Source organism: Hypanus sabinus, chromosome 7, assembly GCF_030144855.1.
Source record: "Hypanus sabinus isolate sHypSab1 chromosome 7, sHypSab1.hap1, whole genome shotgun sequence".
NCBI lineage: Eukaryota > Metazoa > Chordata > Chondrichthyes > Myliobatiformes > Dasyatidae > Hypanus > Hypanus sabinus.
This window is the reverse complement of record NC_082712.1, coordinates 136,664,160-136,683,383: the sequence shown is the minus strand read 5'-3', so window position 1 is coordinate 136,683,383 and position 19,224 is coordinate 136,664,160. Positions and strand designations below refer to the sequence as shown.

Here is a 19,224-nt window from a genome sequence, read left to right as displayed (position 1 = left end):
AAAGTTTAAACAGTGGAGCAAAGGGACTTAGGAGTCCTCACACAAGAAGATTAATTCACTTTTATTTCAAGAGGAATAAAATATAAAAGCAAAGAGATAATGCTGAAGCTTTATAAGACACTAGTCAGGCCACACTTGGAGTATTGCTAATGGTTTTCAGCCCCTATTGTCATTGGACAGAGTCCAGAGCGGGTTCACAAGGATGATTCCAGGAACGAAGGGGTTAACATATGAGGTGTGTTTGGCAGCTTTGGGCCTATACTCACTAGAACTTAAAGAATGCTGGGGGACTTCATTGAAACCTACTGAATGTTGAGAGCACTAGGTAAGGAGGATGTTGAGAGGATGTTTCCTCTGGTGTGGGTATCCAAAATTAGAGGGCACAGCCTCAAAATTTAGGGGCGACCTTTTAGAATGGAAGGTTGATAAATTCCTGATTGGTCAGGGCATCAGTGATATGGTGAGAGGGCAGGTGTATTGGGTTGAATTGGATCCAGAATCTGAAATAATGAAATGGTGGAGTGGATTTGATGGGCTGAATGGCCTAATACTGCTCCTGTGTCTTATGGTCTTATCAAATAAAACACTAGATTTGTAACAAATCTTGTTCAGTTTCAGTTATTTACCATGAAGAAACAAGAAGCTGGTTGTATTGGAATATAATTTGTGCTGGATTATAGCTCAGCACAAGATGAATGCTGCTCCAAGAAAATAGAGACTAATGAAAATTACCTTCTCAAATATCATTACAAGGGCTAATTATAGAAAAACATCAACTGAAACACGGGGACAGATCCCAATGAATGAACAGTGTAACAGGAGTGGCTTCCTATTAAATGTTGCAATATGTCCTGTATATTCAATCTCGTCAAATCAGAGGATATTATTTTCTATAGCATTTAATTCAATGATGCAAGCAAACATTATAATAGTTTTATGGAACCCCTATAGAAATCATTAACTGTCAAACTGCTGTGTGTAATGCAGGTAGTTAATTCCTTAATATCCTTGGAAGGGATCACGTTAATCAACACTTTTGGCAGATACTGGGAATCTGAGCAGCACACACAAACTGCTGAAGGAACTCAACAGGTCAGGCAGCATCTGCAGAAGAGAGTAAGCAGTCAACCTTTTGGGCCGGGACCCTTCTTCAGGAATGGAAAGGAAGGGGAGAAGTCAGTGTAAGAAGGTGGGGGTGAGGGAGGAAGAACTATAAGACTACAGTGATAGGTGAAACCGGGAGAGGGGGAGGAGTGAAATAAAGAGCTGGGGAGTTGATTGGTGAAAGAGCTAAAGGGCTGGAGAAGGGGGAATCTGATAGGAGAGGGTAGAAGAGTATGAATGGAAGAGAAGGAGGAGCATCAGAGGGAGGTGATGGACAGGCATGGAGATAAGGTGAGAGAGGGAACAGGAATATAGAATGGTGAAAGGGAAGGGGGTGGCAATTACCGGAAGTTCAAGTAATCGACGCTTATGCCATCAGTTTGGAGGCTACCCAGACGGAATGGAAGATTTTGCTCCTCCAACCTGAGTGTGGCCTCATCGCGATAGTAGGGGAGGCCGTGGACTGACATGTCGGAATGGGAAGTAGAATTGAAATGGATGGTTACAGAGGGATCCCGCTTTTTCTGGTGAATGAAATGTAGATGCTCAGTGAAGCAGTCTCCCAATCTACATCAGGTCTCACAGATATACAGGAGGCCACACTAGGAGCACCGGAAACGGTAAATGACCCCAACTGACTCACAGGTGAAGTGTCCCCTCACCTGGAAGGACTGTTTGGGGCCTGCAATGGTAGTGTGGAAGGATGTGTAGAGGCAGGTGTGGCACTTATTCCACTTGCAAGGATAAGATGCAGGAGGGAGATCAGTGGGATGGGATGAGTGGACAAGGGAGTTGCATAGGGGGTGGTGGGATTCCATTGGAGATGATGTAAGTTACCTTCTGTCAATTCCTGTCTCTGCCGCATCTGCTTTCAGAATGAAGCTTTTCTTTCCAGAACTAATGAGATCCTCCTCGTTCAAAGAGAGGGGCTTCTCTTTCTCTACCATCAATGTTGCCCTCATCTGTGTATCTACCATATCGTGCTTATCTACCCTGACCCCATCCTCCTGCAGCCATACCAGCAATAAGGTTCCTCTTGTCCTCAACCAGCAGCCCAGTAGCCTCTGTATCCAGCACATAATTTTCCATAACTTCCGTCATCTCCAACAGAATCCCACCACCAAAGCACAGCTTTCTCTCCACTCCCCCCCCCACCCCCCCCCCCACTGTCTGCCTTCTGCGGAGATCACTCCATGCTCCACTCTTTGCCCACTCATCCCTCCGCACTGATCTCCCTCCTGGTGCAAGTGGAACAAGTGTCACACCTGCCCCTACACCCCCTCACTCACTACCATTCAGGGCCCCAAACAGTCTGTTGGGGTCATCCACTGTATCCAATGCTCCTGGTATGGCTTCCTGTACATTAGTGAGACCCAGCGTAGATTGGGAGACCAGTTCGCTGAGCACCTATGTTCTGTCCACCAGTAAAAGTGGACCCCTGTCTGGCTACCCACTTCAATTCCACTTCCAACATGTTGATCCAAGGCCTCCTCTACTGCCACAATTATTCCAGTTGGGTAGCCTCTAACCTGATGACATAAACAGTGATTACTAGATCTTCCAGTAATTGGGGCCCCCACCCTCACCATTCCCCATTCCCATTTCCCTCTTTCACCTTATCTCCTTTCCTGCCCATCACCTCCCTCTGGTGGTCCTACCCCTTCCCTTTCTTCCATGCTCTTCTACGCTCACCTATCAGATTCCCCCTCCTCCAGCCCATCATCTCTTTCACCAATCAACTTCCCAGCTCTTTATTTCACCCCTCCCCCTCTCCCAGTTTCACCAATCACCTTGTAGTCTTATACTTCCTCCCCTCACTCCCACCTTCTCATCATCTTTTCCCAGTCTTGATGTTGGGTCTTGGCTCGAAACACTGACTGTTTACACTTTTCCATAGCTGCTGAGTTCCTCCAAACAGTTTGTATGTGTTACTTAATAAATACAATTCTGTTTTATGGAACCCCAGCTGAAATCATCAACTGTCAAATTGCTGCTATTAACACTGGCAATTGCCTCCTTAACAACTTTAGAAGTGATCACATTAATTAACACTTGAAATACCAGCAAACACAGCTACTTCAATTGAAACCATATTTGCATGTCACAGACTGGTAAGTTTACAAAATGACTTTTAATGCATTTAACTCAGGCTATCTTAATAAACAAATATAAAAGCAGTGAATTAAAAAAAATCAAAGTACAAGGGAGGCCAAAGTCTTGCAATTTCTATTTCGCTATTTGAAGATGTAATTCCATTGCAAGTGTGTATTGCATTAAAATGGGCCATTTGAAATTTAGTTCACTTGTAACATTAAACTTGTACATTAGAGCTGACTAGATAATGGGCAGAGCAAGGAAGTATGAAGTTCATACTGAATTTTTGTTTTGCTCAGGCCAAGGGAAATAATAAGTGCAAAATTTAGTTTAAGAACAAAGTGGAAGTTGCAATACACTCGTTAAATGACTTGTTTACTTTAAGACCATGCAGTTACTAGGATACAGCCAGTAGGGTGAGTGACCTGGTCAGCCACTAGAAGTTGTGCCTCATGGATAGGTATATGGACAGGAAAGGAATGGAGGATTATGGACTGAGTGCAGGTCGGTGGGACTAAGTGAGAGTAAGCATTTGGCATGGACTAGAAGGGCTGAGATGGCCTGTTTCTGTGTGGTAATTTTTATATGGTTGTTTGATCATCAAAGGTTTAACCTACAGGCTAATTAGCAGTTTAGGGAATAGAGTGGTACTGTAATTTCAATTGTAATATTAAAATTATTATAAATTTTCAACACAAATGTACATCACCACAGAATAAACAATTCTGCTTTCTCTTTATTTATTAAATCCCCAAGTTGGAGCCTTGAGCAACTGATGGTAGCTTTATCCTGGTCTTTTGAGTAATCAAGTCATGTGTCACGAAAATAAGTAGAAAATAAAGCCTACAAAAATACCCTAATTTACTGTTGTTGGTATTTATAGTTATGCATTTATCTTGGGATGAGAGTAAATGTTACAAAATTCTGCCTCTCTTTCATCGTGAACATTAAGGCTTTAGTATTTGTCATGTTTGCTCTGTTAATTATCAGGCCTGGAAAGAAGAACAAAACACATTCTGACAAAAAAATCCAGTTAGGCTCCTATTCCACCACATGTATCACTAATAAACTCAAAAACTACTGTGCTGCACCAATGGCTTTTGGGACTGCCTCGTGAAGGAAGCAATTAAAATAAATCTAGAGTACAAGAATTTTAACAAAGACCAAAGTCTCACTCTAAATATGAACTGGAATTTGATTGTAAACAAGGTGGGACAGTGGAAACCTGAATGGGTGAGGACTAACCATTCAGGAGGGATGGATGGTGGGGTATAAATACCATCGGACAAGACATGCCCAGGCATCATCCCTGATAAAGATTGCAGAGTTTGTCATTGAAGCTTTGGTTAAAATCAGTATCTGTACCTGGCTGGAAGCCCGACAGGAGGTGGTTTGTTGTATACGCCGGGTAAGCACTTGGTCTTTTTCACACATATTACTGTCGTATGCTACACAAAATTACATAATTAAAAAGTCAAAGATTAATGTTCTGGGTTACTGACCCTTTCACCAATTTGTGTCTGATCTCCCTGAGGAAGGATGTCAATATCTGGCTGAAGTGAACATGCATCAATTACTGCTCTATATCTGTAGAGAGAGTAGCACAAAGTCAATTGAAATCACTTTATTACATCCAGTAAAATGACTCAGGGGAAAGCAGACATTATGGAGCTGGAGACATTGTCTTGGTTTTACTGATGCCAAAATAATTAAGTAAATAGTAACCCATAGATAAATATTTTCTACAATGCTGCAATTTACCAAAATAAAAGGAGACAAATGGCTGAGATAATATCATTATAAGGCAGTAATCATCTCCCACAATATTGTTGGGCTAAACAGAATACGAAGAATTATGTCAAACTATGATTCAAACAAGCTATTTTATAATTTAGTCATTCTACATTTTTGAAACAGTTTCATCTCTGAAGTTAACTTTGACATAACCAGTCTGAAGTAATTCAGTTGGGATCTTAGACAGTTTAAATGCTACACTAGCTACAATACAAAAATACGATAAATTTCAAAAGCCCTGTGGTAACATTTTAAACTTAGTATTTAGCTTTTCTTAAATGTCAGGAAAAGGTTTGCCTGACTTAGCGACGTGGTTTTCACAATAACATTTATTTCCCTTGGCCAAAGAGTAGGATGAAAGTGATTGTATGTGGTGCTCTGAGGAACACCAGCAATATCTTTGAAATTACGAAGTAGATGAAATTCAGAGATTTTTTTTTCCTTTCTTGTAATCTGCTTCACGCAAGAGGATAGACTGAAACAACTGACTAAAAGACTGGAACTGCCACCCTGCAGCCAATTATAGCTCAGTTGCTGAATCAGTACAAGAAACAGTTGAGGGTTATTATTCTCTGGACCATTACCCAGTTATTGTACACAGTTTTAATTCAACTTGGACATTTGCCACCAGTGAGGAGTTAATATGCAATGAAAGGTTTACATCTCTTGTGTTCAGTAGCCATACAAGTATTGAATTATTTCAATTCTTCATGTTACAGTTGTCTTCTGTTATCTCAAATTCCTCCTCCTGAACTCTCGTGTGACTACCTTGAGAAAAACAACACTGCCAAACCACTTAAGACACTACTTATAAGCACAAAGAGAAAACAACACCTGTCATAGACTGTTAAATGTTGCCACTTAGGTGAGATAATTAGTTACAGAACCATTAAAATGATGCAGATATTGATGGACATATGCTTCTGTTTGATATGACTGTGCAAACTCCATAAAGATGTTACTTCTGTACCATTTGTGAAGCATAATGTACCTTTATGACCCAATCTGTCCACAGAGCATTAACATTTTTAATAGCATTAGCTCATTACTGTCTCACTTGGGAGGAAGTACGTACAAATTAATGGTTAAATTGTGAAATCCGCATGATAAAAATGGGTATAAAACAAGTTTTTGAAAATCCCAGCAATCTCCACATCACTGATGCCAGTTCTGAATTCAGTCCAACTGCTTCTGTTCCTGAACACAAAGTCTATTACCTTTTTTTGTTGAAAGGACTTCCAAATGTGATGTTCTCCTCCACTGTTGTGTTTAACAACCATGGCTTCTGTGCAGCATAGGCCACAGATCCTCTTCTCCTACAGTATAACAACATACATGAAATGTATGCACGGTGTGTTTAGATAAACTATGTAGTTTGATAATAAACAATATTATCTACTTCAAAGATAAATTGTGTGCAAAGACCTGTTTCCCTAGTGTCCTGTTTGATAACATTACAGGACATCTACAGAGAAATTGTTTATTTTTATACATGGATTCCAAGCTTCCAGATCTTGGGAAGACTTTCATTATTATTCTTGTCCTGTATCTCTGTGCAAAGAACTGTTACCAATTACAAGGATTATGACAGTTCAACAGGACCAGATAAAACATTAGAGTATGTGCTATGCAAATCTATTTATCCAAAGTACTTTCAATACTGATTCAAATATTAAACTCATGTAATTATGGTAGTTGTTTAATTCCAAAGACTTTATAAAAATGTGAAAACTATTTACCTAAAGAAACTTGCTGATAATTTTAATGAGGCTTTTAAGATTTTACATCTGTCAAATTTCAATTAAGTATTCTTAGTGATCCAAAAATACTTTTATTAAGTACTTTACCTATTACTATTAAGAAATTTCATCAACTGTAATCATTTAGTCAGATGCTGCCTTTTTCAAAACGGACATGCAGTGCTAATTCTAATCTAGTTCCTCTGTACTTTTAGACAAGGACACTAAGAAAATTGAATCAGAAAATAAAGCTTCCAGGCAGTAAAAATATTGTATGAGAGAGCAACGCTAAAATGCATTTGTTAAGCATATTGTTTCAAAAGGAGTTTCATAGATAAGAAAACCATAATGAAGGAGTCTTCCTGTCTCTCTGCACTATATCAGTAAAACAATTCACTGTTATATTTTAGTATAAAACTATATACAACAATGTAACACAGTTCATAAATAACTTAAAGTGAGATATTATATAGTCATCACAAGGAATGCAAAAGAATGAGTGAAGTTCTGCCTTGTAAGTATTGATAAAAGACTTGTGATTAGAGGATACAAAGAGAGTACCAGAAAACAGCATGTGCAACCCCAGCCTCCAGCCAGATTGCCAACTCTGGTTGAACTTTCCTGAGATTAAAACACACACATTCCTACTTCCAATGACCCTGCCCACAGAATGGCCATGTCAGATGACCACTCACAATTGGTCATCCGAGGTGTTCAATCTGGCAACACACTGCCTTTGCATGCCAATTACAAAACCAACAGACCTTAATGACCTGCTGGATAACAGCACCTTCTCACCCTATTGCCGACAATTTTTAAACAAGTGTATGTCTGCAGGTCAGTTCTGAGTTGGCAACCAGAAACCCAGGAAACCACTCATCAAAGTCTGCTAGTATTGGCAACTGCGAAAGAACACTAGGAATTAGGGCAAATTAGTAGATTTCCAGGGGTGGGGAAAGAATGATTTGATGTACCTCACTTCAACATCAACAGCTGTGTCCTCCTCGGTACTGCTGCAATATTTTAAAGAGAAAGAGGACAAGGTATAATGTCTGTTTAGTACAGTGTAGCATCCATTAATTCAGGTCATTCTCAGAAATCTGGAGACACAAATGAAAAGTGCAGAGAATACACAGCAGGTCATTCAAAATCTGCATCTTTCAATTGAATGAGGACAACTTCCATGTAAACATGTATTTTTATGTATTTTTCTGATCCTTTTACAGATTGTCAGTCGTACTCATTATCTGAATGGTATCATCACTTCTTGTTCTCTGTACTGTTTTGGAAAAAGATGGAAGATCCCAATCTAAACATTAATAAATGCTTCTAATTCAGATGGGACTCTGCAGTAGTATAGCGGTTAGTATGATGTTATTACAGATTGGGGTATGGGACTTCAGAGTTCAATTCCGGCATCCTCCGTAAGCAAGTCTGTACGTTCCTTCCCGTGTGTAAGTGAGTTTCCTCCAGGTGCCCCAGTTTCCTCTCACAGTCCAAAGATGTACTGGTTTGTAGGTTAATACTACTGTCATTGTAAACTGCCCTGTGATTAGGCTAGGGTTAAATTGGTGGCTTGCTGGGAGATGTGCCTCCAAGGGCCTGTTCCACACTCTCTTTCTACACAAAATACATAAATAAATATCTCCGTGGCTTTTGTTCTTGATTTCCATCTCTTCAGTTTGTTCTGCTGCCCTTCAAATTTACAGTGCAAGCTGCGGCTTTGTGCAAATGTAAAAGAATATTCAAAAATATTTTCAAACATGAGGAAGTCAGCAGATGCTGGAAATCCAAAGCAACACACACAGAGCATTGGAGGAACGTAGCAGGTCAGGCAGCATCTGTGGAAAAGAGTAAGCAGTCATCACTTCAAGCCAAGACCCTCCTTCAGTACTGTCCAAAGCAACTGTATCATCTTTTCCACAAATGCTGCCTGGTCTGCTGAGTTCCTCCAGCATTTTGTGTGTGTTTCTAGAATACGTCATCAAGATATGATACCATCAGAAGTTTTTAATGTTCTGCTTATGAAATTTTCAAAGGATGTGTGCTAAGTTACAGTTTTCATTAGGGTTTTCCAACATTGGTCAATAGTTGGTATTTCCTTCCAGTGAAGCTGGAGGCAGATGACTATGATAGCAGAAGAGCAAACTGAATTAGCTTGGGGTAACTGAGCATTGTAAAAAAACTGCATAGAAAGCATATTGAACCTAAGATTAAAATACTTGAAGACTTACAAAAAAATCCCATTATTGAATTAATTCATTTCATTCAACTCTTACTGATCAGGTTTATAAGAGTCATCAAACCAAAGTTCATCCTTTGAAATAATAAACTTAGCATTATATAATGTTATTATATTATTATAGTTATTATAGAGCCACCTTTTATTGTATAGTGATACATCTTACGAAAGAGAATAGACAATAGACAGTAGGTGCAGGAGTAGGTCATTTGGCCCTTCTAGCCAGCACCACCATTCACTGTGATCATGGCTGATCATACACAATCAGTACCCTGTTCCTGCCCTCTCCCTATATCCCTTGACCCCGCTATCTATAAGAGCTCTATCTAACTCTGTCTTGAATACATCCAGAGACTTGGCCTCCACTGCCTTCTGGGGCAGAGCATTCCACATATCCACCACTCTCTGGGTGAAAAAGTTTTTCCGCATCTCTGTTCTAAATGGCCTACCCCTTATTCTTAAACTGTGGCCTCTAGTTCTGGACTCACCCATCAGCCGGAACATGCTTCCTGCCTCCAGCATGTTCAGTCCCTTAATAATCTTATATATTTCAATCAGATCCCCTCTCATCCTTCTAAATTCCAGTGTAAACAAGCCCAGTCGCTCCAATCTTTCCACATATGACAGTCCCGCCATTGTGGGAATTAACCTTGTGAACCTACGCTGCACTCCCTCAATAGCAAGAATGTCCTTCCTCAAATTTGGAGACCAAAACTGCACACAATACTCCAGGTGGGGTCTCAACAGGGCCCCGTACAACTGTAGAAGGATTTCCTTATCCCTATACTCAATTCCTCTTGTTATAAAGGCCAGCATGCCAGAATGTGGTCAATAGCTTGCAAAGTGAAATTCAGCTATTTTTAATTGCTGTTTTTCATGGCTGTAGTTGTCTTGCTACCCCTGAAACAGACAATGAAGGATCCAGCTTCATACAAATGAGAGACTTTACAATAGTTTTTATAAACATGCCTTCAAGATGAGTCAGAATGTTAGAGATATTAACAATGAAGAGATTGAGAAAGATGACTTAGATAAATCTAATAGGTATACAAGTGAGAAAAAAATATAGAAACACAAAGTCAATAGACTCCTCAAAAATGGAGCAATTAGATATGAACAGCAAATGCTTATGTTGCCAGCCAAGTCTTATGAATGAGTAACTTAAAAATAGATGAGATTTGTTTTGCTAATTCTTGACTTGTAACAGGACAATGCAAAGTTGAGGAAATTAGACCATAATACCATAAGATTTAGAAGCAGAATTAGGCCACTTGAGTATGCTCTGACATTCCTGACTAACCAAGAACCTATCAACATCTGCTTTAAGTAAACTCAGTGATTTGACCTCCACAACCTCGTCTTGACACCTCTCCTATGCCAGCACATTTTTTCTTAGATAAGGAGACCAAGTGTAGTCTGACCAATCCCTTATAAAGTCTCAGTATTAAATCCATGCTCATTCATTTCAGTACTCTTGAAATTAATGTAAAATTGCATTTGTCAACCTTACCATTGACTCAACCTGCAAGCAACTCTTAGGAAGCCTATACAGCGGCTTCCATGTCCCTTTGGACTTTGATAACTGAGTTTTCTCCCCATTTAGAAAATAGTCCATGACCTTCTACCAAAGTGGATGACCAACCACTTTCATACAATATCTTCCATCTGCCATTTCTTTGCCCATTCTCCCAATCTGTCCATGTCCTTCTGGAGACTCCATACTTCCTCATCATTACCTGCACTTCCACTTAACTTTGTATTGTCTACAAACTTGGCCACAAAGCTATCAATTCTGGCATCCAAATCACTGACATATAACATGAAAAGAAGCAGTCCCAATGCCGACCCCTGTGGAACACTGGTGGCCAATCAGAATAGGCTGTCAACTGGTGTTTCTGACATATTGTTAGTGTCCTCCACAGGGATCAAGGCAAAACACTTATTAAGTATGTCAGCATTTCTTTGTCCCCTATTACTACATCTCCAGCATCATTTCCAGTAGTCCAATATTCATTCTTGTGTTTATTCTATGTATATTTGAGAAAACTTTTGGTATCCTCTTTTATATTATTGGCTAGCTTACCTTCATATTTTATCTTTTCTCTTTTTATATTTTCGAAGTTGCCTTCTGTTGGTATTTAAAAGCTTCTTAATCCTCTAACTTCCCATTTTTTCCTACACTATATGCCCCCCTTTTACCTACATACCTGTCCTTTCAAAACAATGTATATCCTCAAGTGTTAAGCTCCCAACAATGATCTTCTTTTAGACACGTCCACAACATCATACCTACCAATTTTTAACTGCACTAAAAGATAATTTATCTAATTCGATATATTGTGTGCAATCAAATATAACAGCTTCAGTCCTGTATTCATCACTCTTTCTGATTTTGTCCCCATGTTACATTTTACTTCATTTCACTGACTGCAATTTTGCCCCATTATCCTCCTCTTCCTCACAGTCTCAGCAGACACTACATGTTCTTGTATACAAGCCCTATCATTCTAGTTTGCATCCCTCACCAACTTAACTTAAATCCTCCTCAACAGCATTAGCAAACCCGCTGCAAGAAAATTAGTCCCCCATGGTTAAGGTGTAACCTGTCTTTTTTGTACAGGTCATACCTTCCCGAGAAGAGATCCCAATGATCAATATATCTGAAACTCTGCCTTCTGCATTACTTCCTCAGCCACTCATTCAACTGTACTATCATTATATTCCTCCTCTGACTAGCACAGGGCAGTGGGAATAATCCAGAGGTCCTGCTCTTCAGCTGCTTCCCTGATTCTCTGTACTCACTGTGCAAAACGTCTTCCCCCTTTCTATTTATGTCATTGGTGCCAATGTGCACCTCAACCTCCAGCTGCTTACCTTCTCTTTTGAGAATCTTCTGCAGCCACTCTGAGATATCCTATACCCTAGCACCTGGGAGACAACACACCATCCTGGCTTCCCTTGCAGCCACAGTATCTGCAGTTCATCCCCCCCAACTATCAAGACTCTAAATTTTGATTGTTAAGTAAGGTGACCGGTACTGGAAACCATACCTGCCTTCTTCTGTCGATTCAGCATCAGAACTTCTGGAAAATGAATTGGAAGAAAATAAGAATAGTTGATAAAGGAAAGAGGCAATTGACCCTTGAGCCCACCAAGTTCATGCCACCCGTTTTGTCTGTCCACATCAATCACACTTATATTGCATTTGGTCATATGTCTTTTTTTAGAACAGAAGGAGACTGTGCCAGCTCCTACTGCATTTCTATCACTTATCTGAATGCAACCTTACCGCTATCACATCACTTTCAACTCTCCCCTCCCCTTCCCACCCACCAACTTAAGGCAAGACCTTTAACAGTGTTGATGAGCAGAGGGATCTTGGGGTCCAAGTAGATAGCATGCTGGAGGTGACTACGCAGATTGATAGAATGGTTAAGAAGGTGTATGGCATGGTTGCCTTCTTGAGTTGAGGCACTGAGTTCAAAAGTCAGTAAGTTAAGTTACAACTTTATAAAACTATGAAATATGCCAAATGCAGCCTAACTATAGCCCAAGTTCAGGTCGCACAAGATGTCAAGGCTTTGGAGAGGGTGATGATCAGGTTTGTCAGGATGCTACCTGGATTAGAGAGCGTGTGCTATAATGGGAGATTGGAAAAGTTTGGGTTATTTTCTCTGGAGTGGTGGAAGCTGAGGGGAGATCTGATAGAGCTTTATAGGATTATGAGAGGCATAGAGCAGACAGATAATATTTTTCCCAGGTTGAAATGTCTACTGCAAAATGGCATACATTTAAGTTAAGAGGGACAAAGATTTTACCCAGAAAGTGGTGGACAACTGGAACGCACTGCCTGGAGTGGTGGTACAGGCAGATACACGAGTCATTTAGACAGACACAAGAATGTGAGGAAAATGTTAGGATATGGGCATTGTTTAGGCAGAGGGGCTTAGTTTGTTTGTCCACTTGATTACTAATTTAATTGGTTCGGCACACCTTAGTGGCAAGTTCCTGTGCTATACAGTCCTATGCCTTATGTTCTATAACTGATCTCCTGACACCCACTGACAGAATTGTCAATTTACAGTTACCAATTACTGGTATGTAGAAGGAAAATGGTGCACCGAGAGAAATCCAAGTGGTCTCAGAGAGGTACTTCTGAAAACTCCATACATGAAGTCAGGATCGTACCTGGGACACTTGAGCTGAGCAACATTGACTGCTGTACCACTGTGCTATTCATGCACAATGAGTCGCTTTTACCTAATGTCATTCAAAACTTTGGTATTTCTGCAGCCAAATAAAGATTTGTCCTGCCACCACCCAGGTCTCATCATGCATGAGGCACCAATAGCGTTATACTGTTTACTTTTTAACTTGTGTTGCAAAGGCACCTTATTATTTGTTAATTTACTAGCAGTAATACTACTTTATGTGTTGTGTGTGAGTTATATGTAGTTCTGCATTGTGCACCTTGGTCTGGAGGAACATTGTTTTGTTTGGCAGTATACATGTGTATGGTAGAATGATAATAAATTTGAACTTGATTATTGATATACTGTTACTACTATTGCATGCAATATGTTTACAGCAACATCCCAAAACGACTCTGAATTAAGTAAATGTATCAAATGCCTTTTCATGTCAACGTTGCAGTGGGTGAAATTGTTCACCCTGCATTGAGCAGAATCATGCAAATTAGCTCAGAAAGTAGACAGGTTCTTTATTTAACACTGCATCTCAAAGATGCTGTGATGAATAAAGGTACCTTGTAAAGATGTTTTATGTCCAGAGCAAGCTTGGAACTTTGTTCACTTCCGTTCTAATATCTCCAAGGACATAAAGGAATATGAGTAAGGTGTCAGCGATTATAATTGTTATCTTCCAGTTTTGCTAAAAATTGTATCATGGGATTGTCATTTCTAAGGAATATAAATTTGCTTAACAATACAAGAGTAGTACTGGAGTATAATGATCTTTAAAACGGCCACGAAGCTCACACCAATGGCTGATTCAATGTATTACAGAAAACCTTTTTTTTTAAAAATTTAGAACATATTCTAAGAGTTTCCAAGAGGATCATCACCTGTTCCAGTACACATTTCCAGAATTTTTCTGCATTTCTCCGAGAATTGCCAAGAGCAGGGAAGATTTGCCACATCCAACCTGACCAACTATCATGGTTAGCTGCCCTGGAAAATAAAACAGGAGCTTTTTCAGCTTCACATAGACGGCACATCACTCTGGGATTTATTATTGCTTGAATTGTTTGTGAACAGTAATGAGCATGGATTATCAGCTTTAGCTCCTTTCAAGAATTAAATTTACAGATGAAAATCTTATGTGTTACTTTATCAAATGCCACTTGAATGTCCAAATACACCAAATCCAATGGTTTTCCCTCGTTTATTTTAGTAGTTACAAATGACAAGAAATTCCAACAGATTTATCAGTCATGATTTCCCTTTCATAAATCTATGTTGATTTTGTGCAATCCTGCTATTATTCCTTCAGTACATAGGAGATTTCCCTACTACTCAAATCAAGCCAGCTGATCTATAGTTCTGTTGTCTTTACTAGTGGGATTACACTTACTACATTCCAGCCTGTGGGGAACATTCTAGAAGCAAAGTGCTTCTGTATCAGGGCATTGGTTGTCCTTTGCTGAATTCTGAAATCACTCCAATCAGGCTTACTGCTTCTTCAGTTACATCTTCAGCATTGCTGTCATAAACTGCTGAGCCACAGTTGGACATTTTCTGTTTTTACTTGGAAATTCAGTTGTACACCCTTAAATGTTGTACACCTCTTGCTTTTTAGTGTCATAACCAGCCTCTCCTTCTTGCTTTCACAGTTTCCCTCATTCTGATTTAAATTAGTGCTATACAGGCTGAAATGTGTTAATTCAATTTCTTTTATCTATTATGGTCACTGTTCCCTATCTGAGCATTACTGATTCCTTTCACATAATATACTAATCAAGAAAAATACAACGTCTATACACTCATGAAAATGCTATTCACACTATCACTTCTAACTTGGTTTACTCAATCTTTCTGTAAGCCAAAGAGGCAGTGATCACTAAATGTTCTTGTTACACATCCCCCTAATTTGTCTAATTTTAGTATGCCTAGTATTTCCGTTACTGTTTGACAGTCTTTATACAACTCCCACTAACGTTTTCATCTCCAGGCAGTGTCTGCTCCTCATCAAAGCTGATTCTCTTTTGTCGTTTTTTGCACTAAGATTTCTTTCTTCATTAACTTTATTTCATTTTTTTATGTTACGGCCAAGTGCCCTCCTTTTCCATTTCACGTCTCTTCTAGAAGTAAATATCCTGAAATATTTAGCTTCTATGGTTGGTCATTTTTCAAACATATATCTCTGTCTTGGTTATTGGATCATACCTGTTTATCTCTACCTGTGACATTAATTTACTTATCATGTTTCAGATAAAGAGCTTTCAAATTGGATGTTTCTGAACATTTTATCCTGTCCTGACGTTAACTTGAGTTACACTTAGTGGCCAATTTATTATCTACTTCCTATACCTAATAAAGTGGCCACTGAGTGTAAGCTTTCGTTCCCTTTTCTTCACAGACTCTGGTTATTATATCTCATTTTTCTATCCTGGAAAGTAGATGTCCTCTATCTCTTTAACTATCTAAGTTCCTCTCATCAAGCTAGTTAATTTACAGCTCTAGTTATCTGATTCACTAAGACTTTAGTCTAGTTCGAGTGTAATAACTTTTAACAAAACTGCTCCTTCTTGTCCTGCTATTGATGCCAGCATTTCTTTAATATAAAAACCCTCACACCAACTTTTCAGCCACATTTATGAGTCACTTCTCTGATTTTAACTTTTGCCAATCTATTGTCTAAGCCACAGGTATATCTCTTGTTATGTTATTTTGGTGATGTGTTCTAATTTTGATATAAAATACCTCACAATCCACACATAAACTATGTACCCACTTTGCTAGGTACCTCCTGTGTGCTGTGGCCTTCTGCTGCTATCTCCCATCCACTTCAAGGTTCAGAGATGTGCTTCTGCACACCATTGTTGTAACACGTGGTTATTTGAGTTATTGTTGCCTTCCTGTCACCTTGAACCAGTCCAGTCATTCTCCTCTGACCTCCCTTATTAACAAAGCCTTTTCACCCACAGAACTGCCCTTCCCTCACTGGATGTATTTTGTGTATCATACCATATAAAAAACCTGGAGAGGGATGGGTTCTGCCAGGTTTCAGTTGCCCAAGACACGCCGTACCATAAAAGATCAGTGCGAAGAGCTTGTCATGACAGCGCCCCAATGATCACCAATGATCACACACACACAATATTCTGTAAACCCAAGAGACTGCTGTATGTGGAAATCCCCAAGAATACTCAAACATTCCAACAATCATTCCACAGTTAAAGCTCACTTCGGTCACTTTCTCTACCCATTCTGATGTTTGGTCTGAACAGCAACTGAACTTCTTATCCAAGCCTGCATGCTTTTATGCATTGAGTTGCTGCCACGATTGGCTGATTAGATATTTGCATTAGCAAGCAGGTGTACCTAATAAAGGTAGCATGCATATTTCTGTTATGTCATAGAAACATAGTTTACCTACAGCATAATACAGGCCCTTTGGCCCACAAAGTTGTGCCGCACACGTCCCTACCTTAGAAATCACTAAGCTAACCTGTAGCTATCTATTTTACTGAGCTCTATGTGCCTATCTAAAAGCCTCTTAAAAGATCCTATCATATCCGCCTTCACCACCTTTGCCGGCAGCCTATTCCACGTGCTCACCACTCTCTGAGTAAAAATATCTCTTCTGTACCTACTCCCCAGCACCTTAAGCATGTGTCCTCTTGTGGCAACCATTTCAGCCCTGGGAAAAAGCCTCTGACTATCCACACGATCAATGCCTCTCAACATCCTGTACACCTCCATCAGGTCACCTCTCATTCTCCTTCGCTCAAAGGAGAGAAGGCCGAGTTCACCAATCACTAAACCATTTTCAAGATTTTTTAACTTTGTGCTCTGAATTTATCAAAACAGTCCATCATTAAACCATTTGTAATTTTTTGTTGAATGGTTGGGGATAGTATTTTCTCTTTCTCAGAGTACCTGAGGAAGACATTGACACTAACAACAAATACTCCCCAGTTCTATTCTCCAGGATAACATTTATTGCTGCCTGTTTACCACCTTGCCGTGCCCTGTTAAAACTGATACCTTTAGGTCTGTCTTGCTTTTGTCCCATGGCCGAGAACAATTACTAAAATCAAGTAAGCTAACCTCCCATCTCTGCAGTCTGTAGATGATATGGATGTGCACAGGACCTATCGACTTTTTATTTACTAATCATAATTGGAATTATTCACATCTGGATTTCCAATCAGTCTCATATAGCTTGTGGCTATACAATATCAGTCAATACCACAGCAAAAGAAATATGGAAAGAAGAGATTGTTTACAAATTCAAGTTAATGTCAAGTAACTTGGGATGAAAATCAGAGCTTTTTTTCACTTAACATAGCGAAAATTTACATATAATGGGTGCAATGGTAGTGTAATGGTCGGCACAACAGTATTACAGCTTGGGGCATTGGAGTTCAGAGTTCAAACCCGATATCCTCTGTAAGGAGTTTGTCCATTCTCCCTGTGGAATGTGCAAGTTTCCTCTGGGTGCTCCAGTTTCCTCCCACAGCCTAAAGATGTTTTGGTTAGCAGGTTAATTGCTCATTGTAAATTGCCCTGTGATTACTCTAGGATTAAATTAATGGGCTGCTGGGTGGCAGGGCTTGAAGTGCCATAAGGGCCAATTCCATGCTGTATCTCTAAAATAAAATTTTAAAAGATGTTTTCTTAACATGAAAGAAAAGTATCATTAAAGAAATAGCTTCATATATCAATGGAGTTGGGCTGGGAAAGTTTGAAAAGTAAAATTCTTTGGGTATCAAAACAGGTTTGACTGGCCATATGATCTAGAAATGTAATCCCCACCCATTAACAAGTGATGTGGAAATAGTGTTTCACTGGGACAAACTCTGTTCAAAAATTATACTAGATTTTCTAATGTAACACAGCACATATATAAGGATCAAAACCATTTCCAGAATCATCAGAGGTTTTTTACTATCTGGACAAAACTACCAGTAGTCCATCATTTAAAAAGGATCGCCCAGGGTGTGCTCTCTTCTCATTGTTACCGAAGCATGAAGGAGGTACAGAAGCATGAAGGCATAAGCTCAGTGATTTAGGAACAGCTTCTTCCCCTTTGCCATATGATTCCTAAATGGACATTGAACACATGAACACTATCTCACTTTCTAAAAAATATATATTATTTCTGTTTTTTGCACTATTTTTAATCTATTCATTATACATATATAATTGATTTACTTATTTATTTTCTTTGTATGTTATCATTGTACTGCTGCTGCTAGGTTAACAACTTTTACCACTGATGCTGGTGATAATAAACCTGATTCTGATTCATTATCCAACAACACAGCAGCAATCCAAGAGGTCAACTTAATTATTTGTATCATATCCCATTTTTGACAAAAAACTATTATAGTCAAAGTATAATAATTTTGGTTAACCCTTTCTAAGCACCTTGGAATACTATATCGGAATAGCTTTCATTTGTTAATCAGCCCAAAAGAAAATCTTCAGAATGTTCAAAAGGAAGGTAAGAAAAAGAATACCATGATTAGCATAAATTGTACATTATCCACAGATAACAGGGGTTGTTTGGTGAAAATCCTATTCAAAACAAGCAGTGTTCACAAATGAGACATTTTTAGTTCATTATTAATTTAGTTCTCTTTTTGTCTTACCATAAGGAATCTTGATATCAATGTTAGACAGCGTTGGAGCTCCATCAGATGTCCAGGTAAAGAAACCATTTGTCACCTGCATTCATGTAGAAAAATAGAAAGATCTGTGAGATACAATTATATTTGAATGGCAAAATCAATATTAGTGCTTCTGGAACAGCTGTGCCTACATGGCCTTATTACAGCAACACCATTTTCCATGTTGACATGCTGTTATTGTACTTAACCACTCTTGCATTGATTCACTGCAAAGAACACTGAAATAGGAGACTCTTCAGCACCAGTTCCACTATTCAATCAAATTAGGTTTCATTTGGACCTTTTGTTGACCCCCCCTGGTTTCATCAACCAATACCTAACCTCACAAAAAATCTATTAACTTCAATTTTCATATTTCAATTGATCCAGCTTCA

At 39.2% G+C, this 19,224-nt stretch overlaps 1 protein-coding gene across 3 annotated transcripts in view; it reads right to left on the bottom strand.

Moving 5' to 3' along the window:
- abcc8 (ATP-binding cassette, sub-family C (CFTR/MRP), member 8) overlaps positions 1-19,224 on the bottom strand; it is a 164,274-nt gene that overhangs the window by 50,228 nt on the left and 94,822 nt on the right. For 2 of the 3 annotated variants that reach the window (XM_059973945.1, XM_059973946.1), the window contains exons 15-20: positions 18,812-18,887; positions 14,057-14,162; positions 12,024-12,053; positions 7,706-7,741; positions 6,210-6,308; positions 4,701-4,785 (exon numbers count right to left, since the gene is read on the bottom strand). In XM_059973945.1, the coding sequence (XP_059829928.1) occupies positions 4,701-4,785; positions 6,210-6,308; positions 7,706-7,741; positions 12,024-12,053; positions 14,057-14,162; positions 18,812-18,887 (432 nt within the window). Of the gene's footprint in view, positions 1-4,700; positions 4,786-6,209; positions 6,309-7,705; positions 7,745-12,023; positions 12,057-14,056; positions 14,163-18,811; positions 18,888-19,224 lie in introns of all 3 variants that reach the window. The other variant, XM_059973947.1, reaches the window with a different exon arrangement.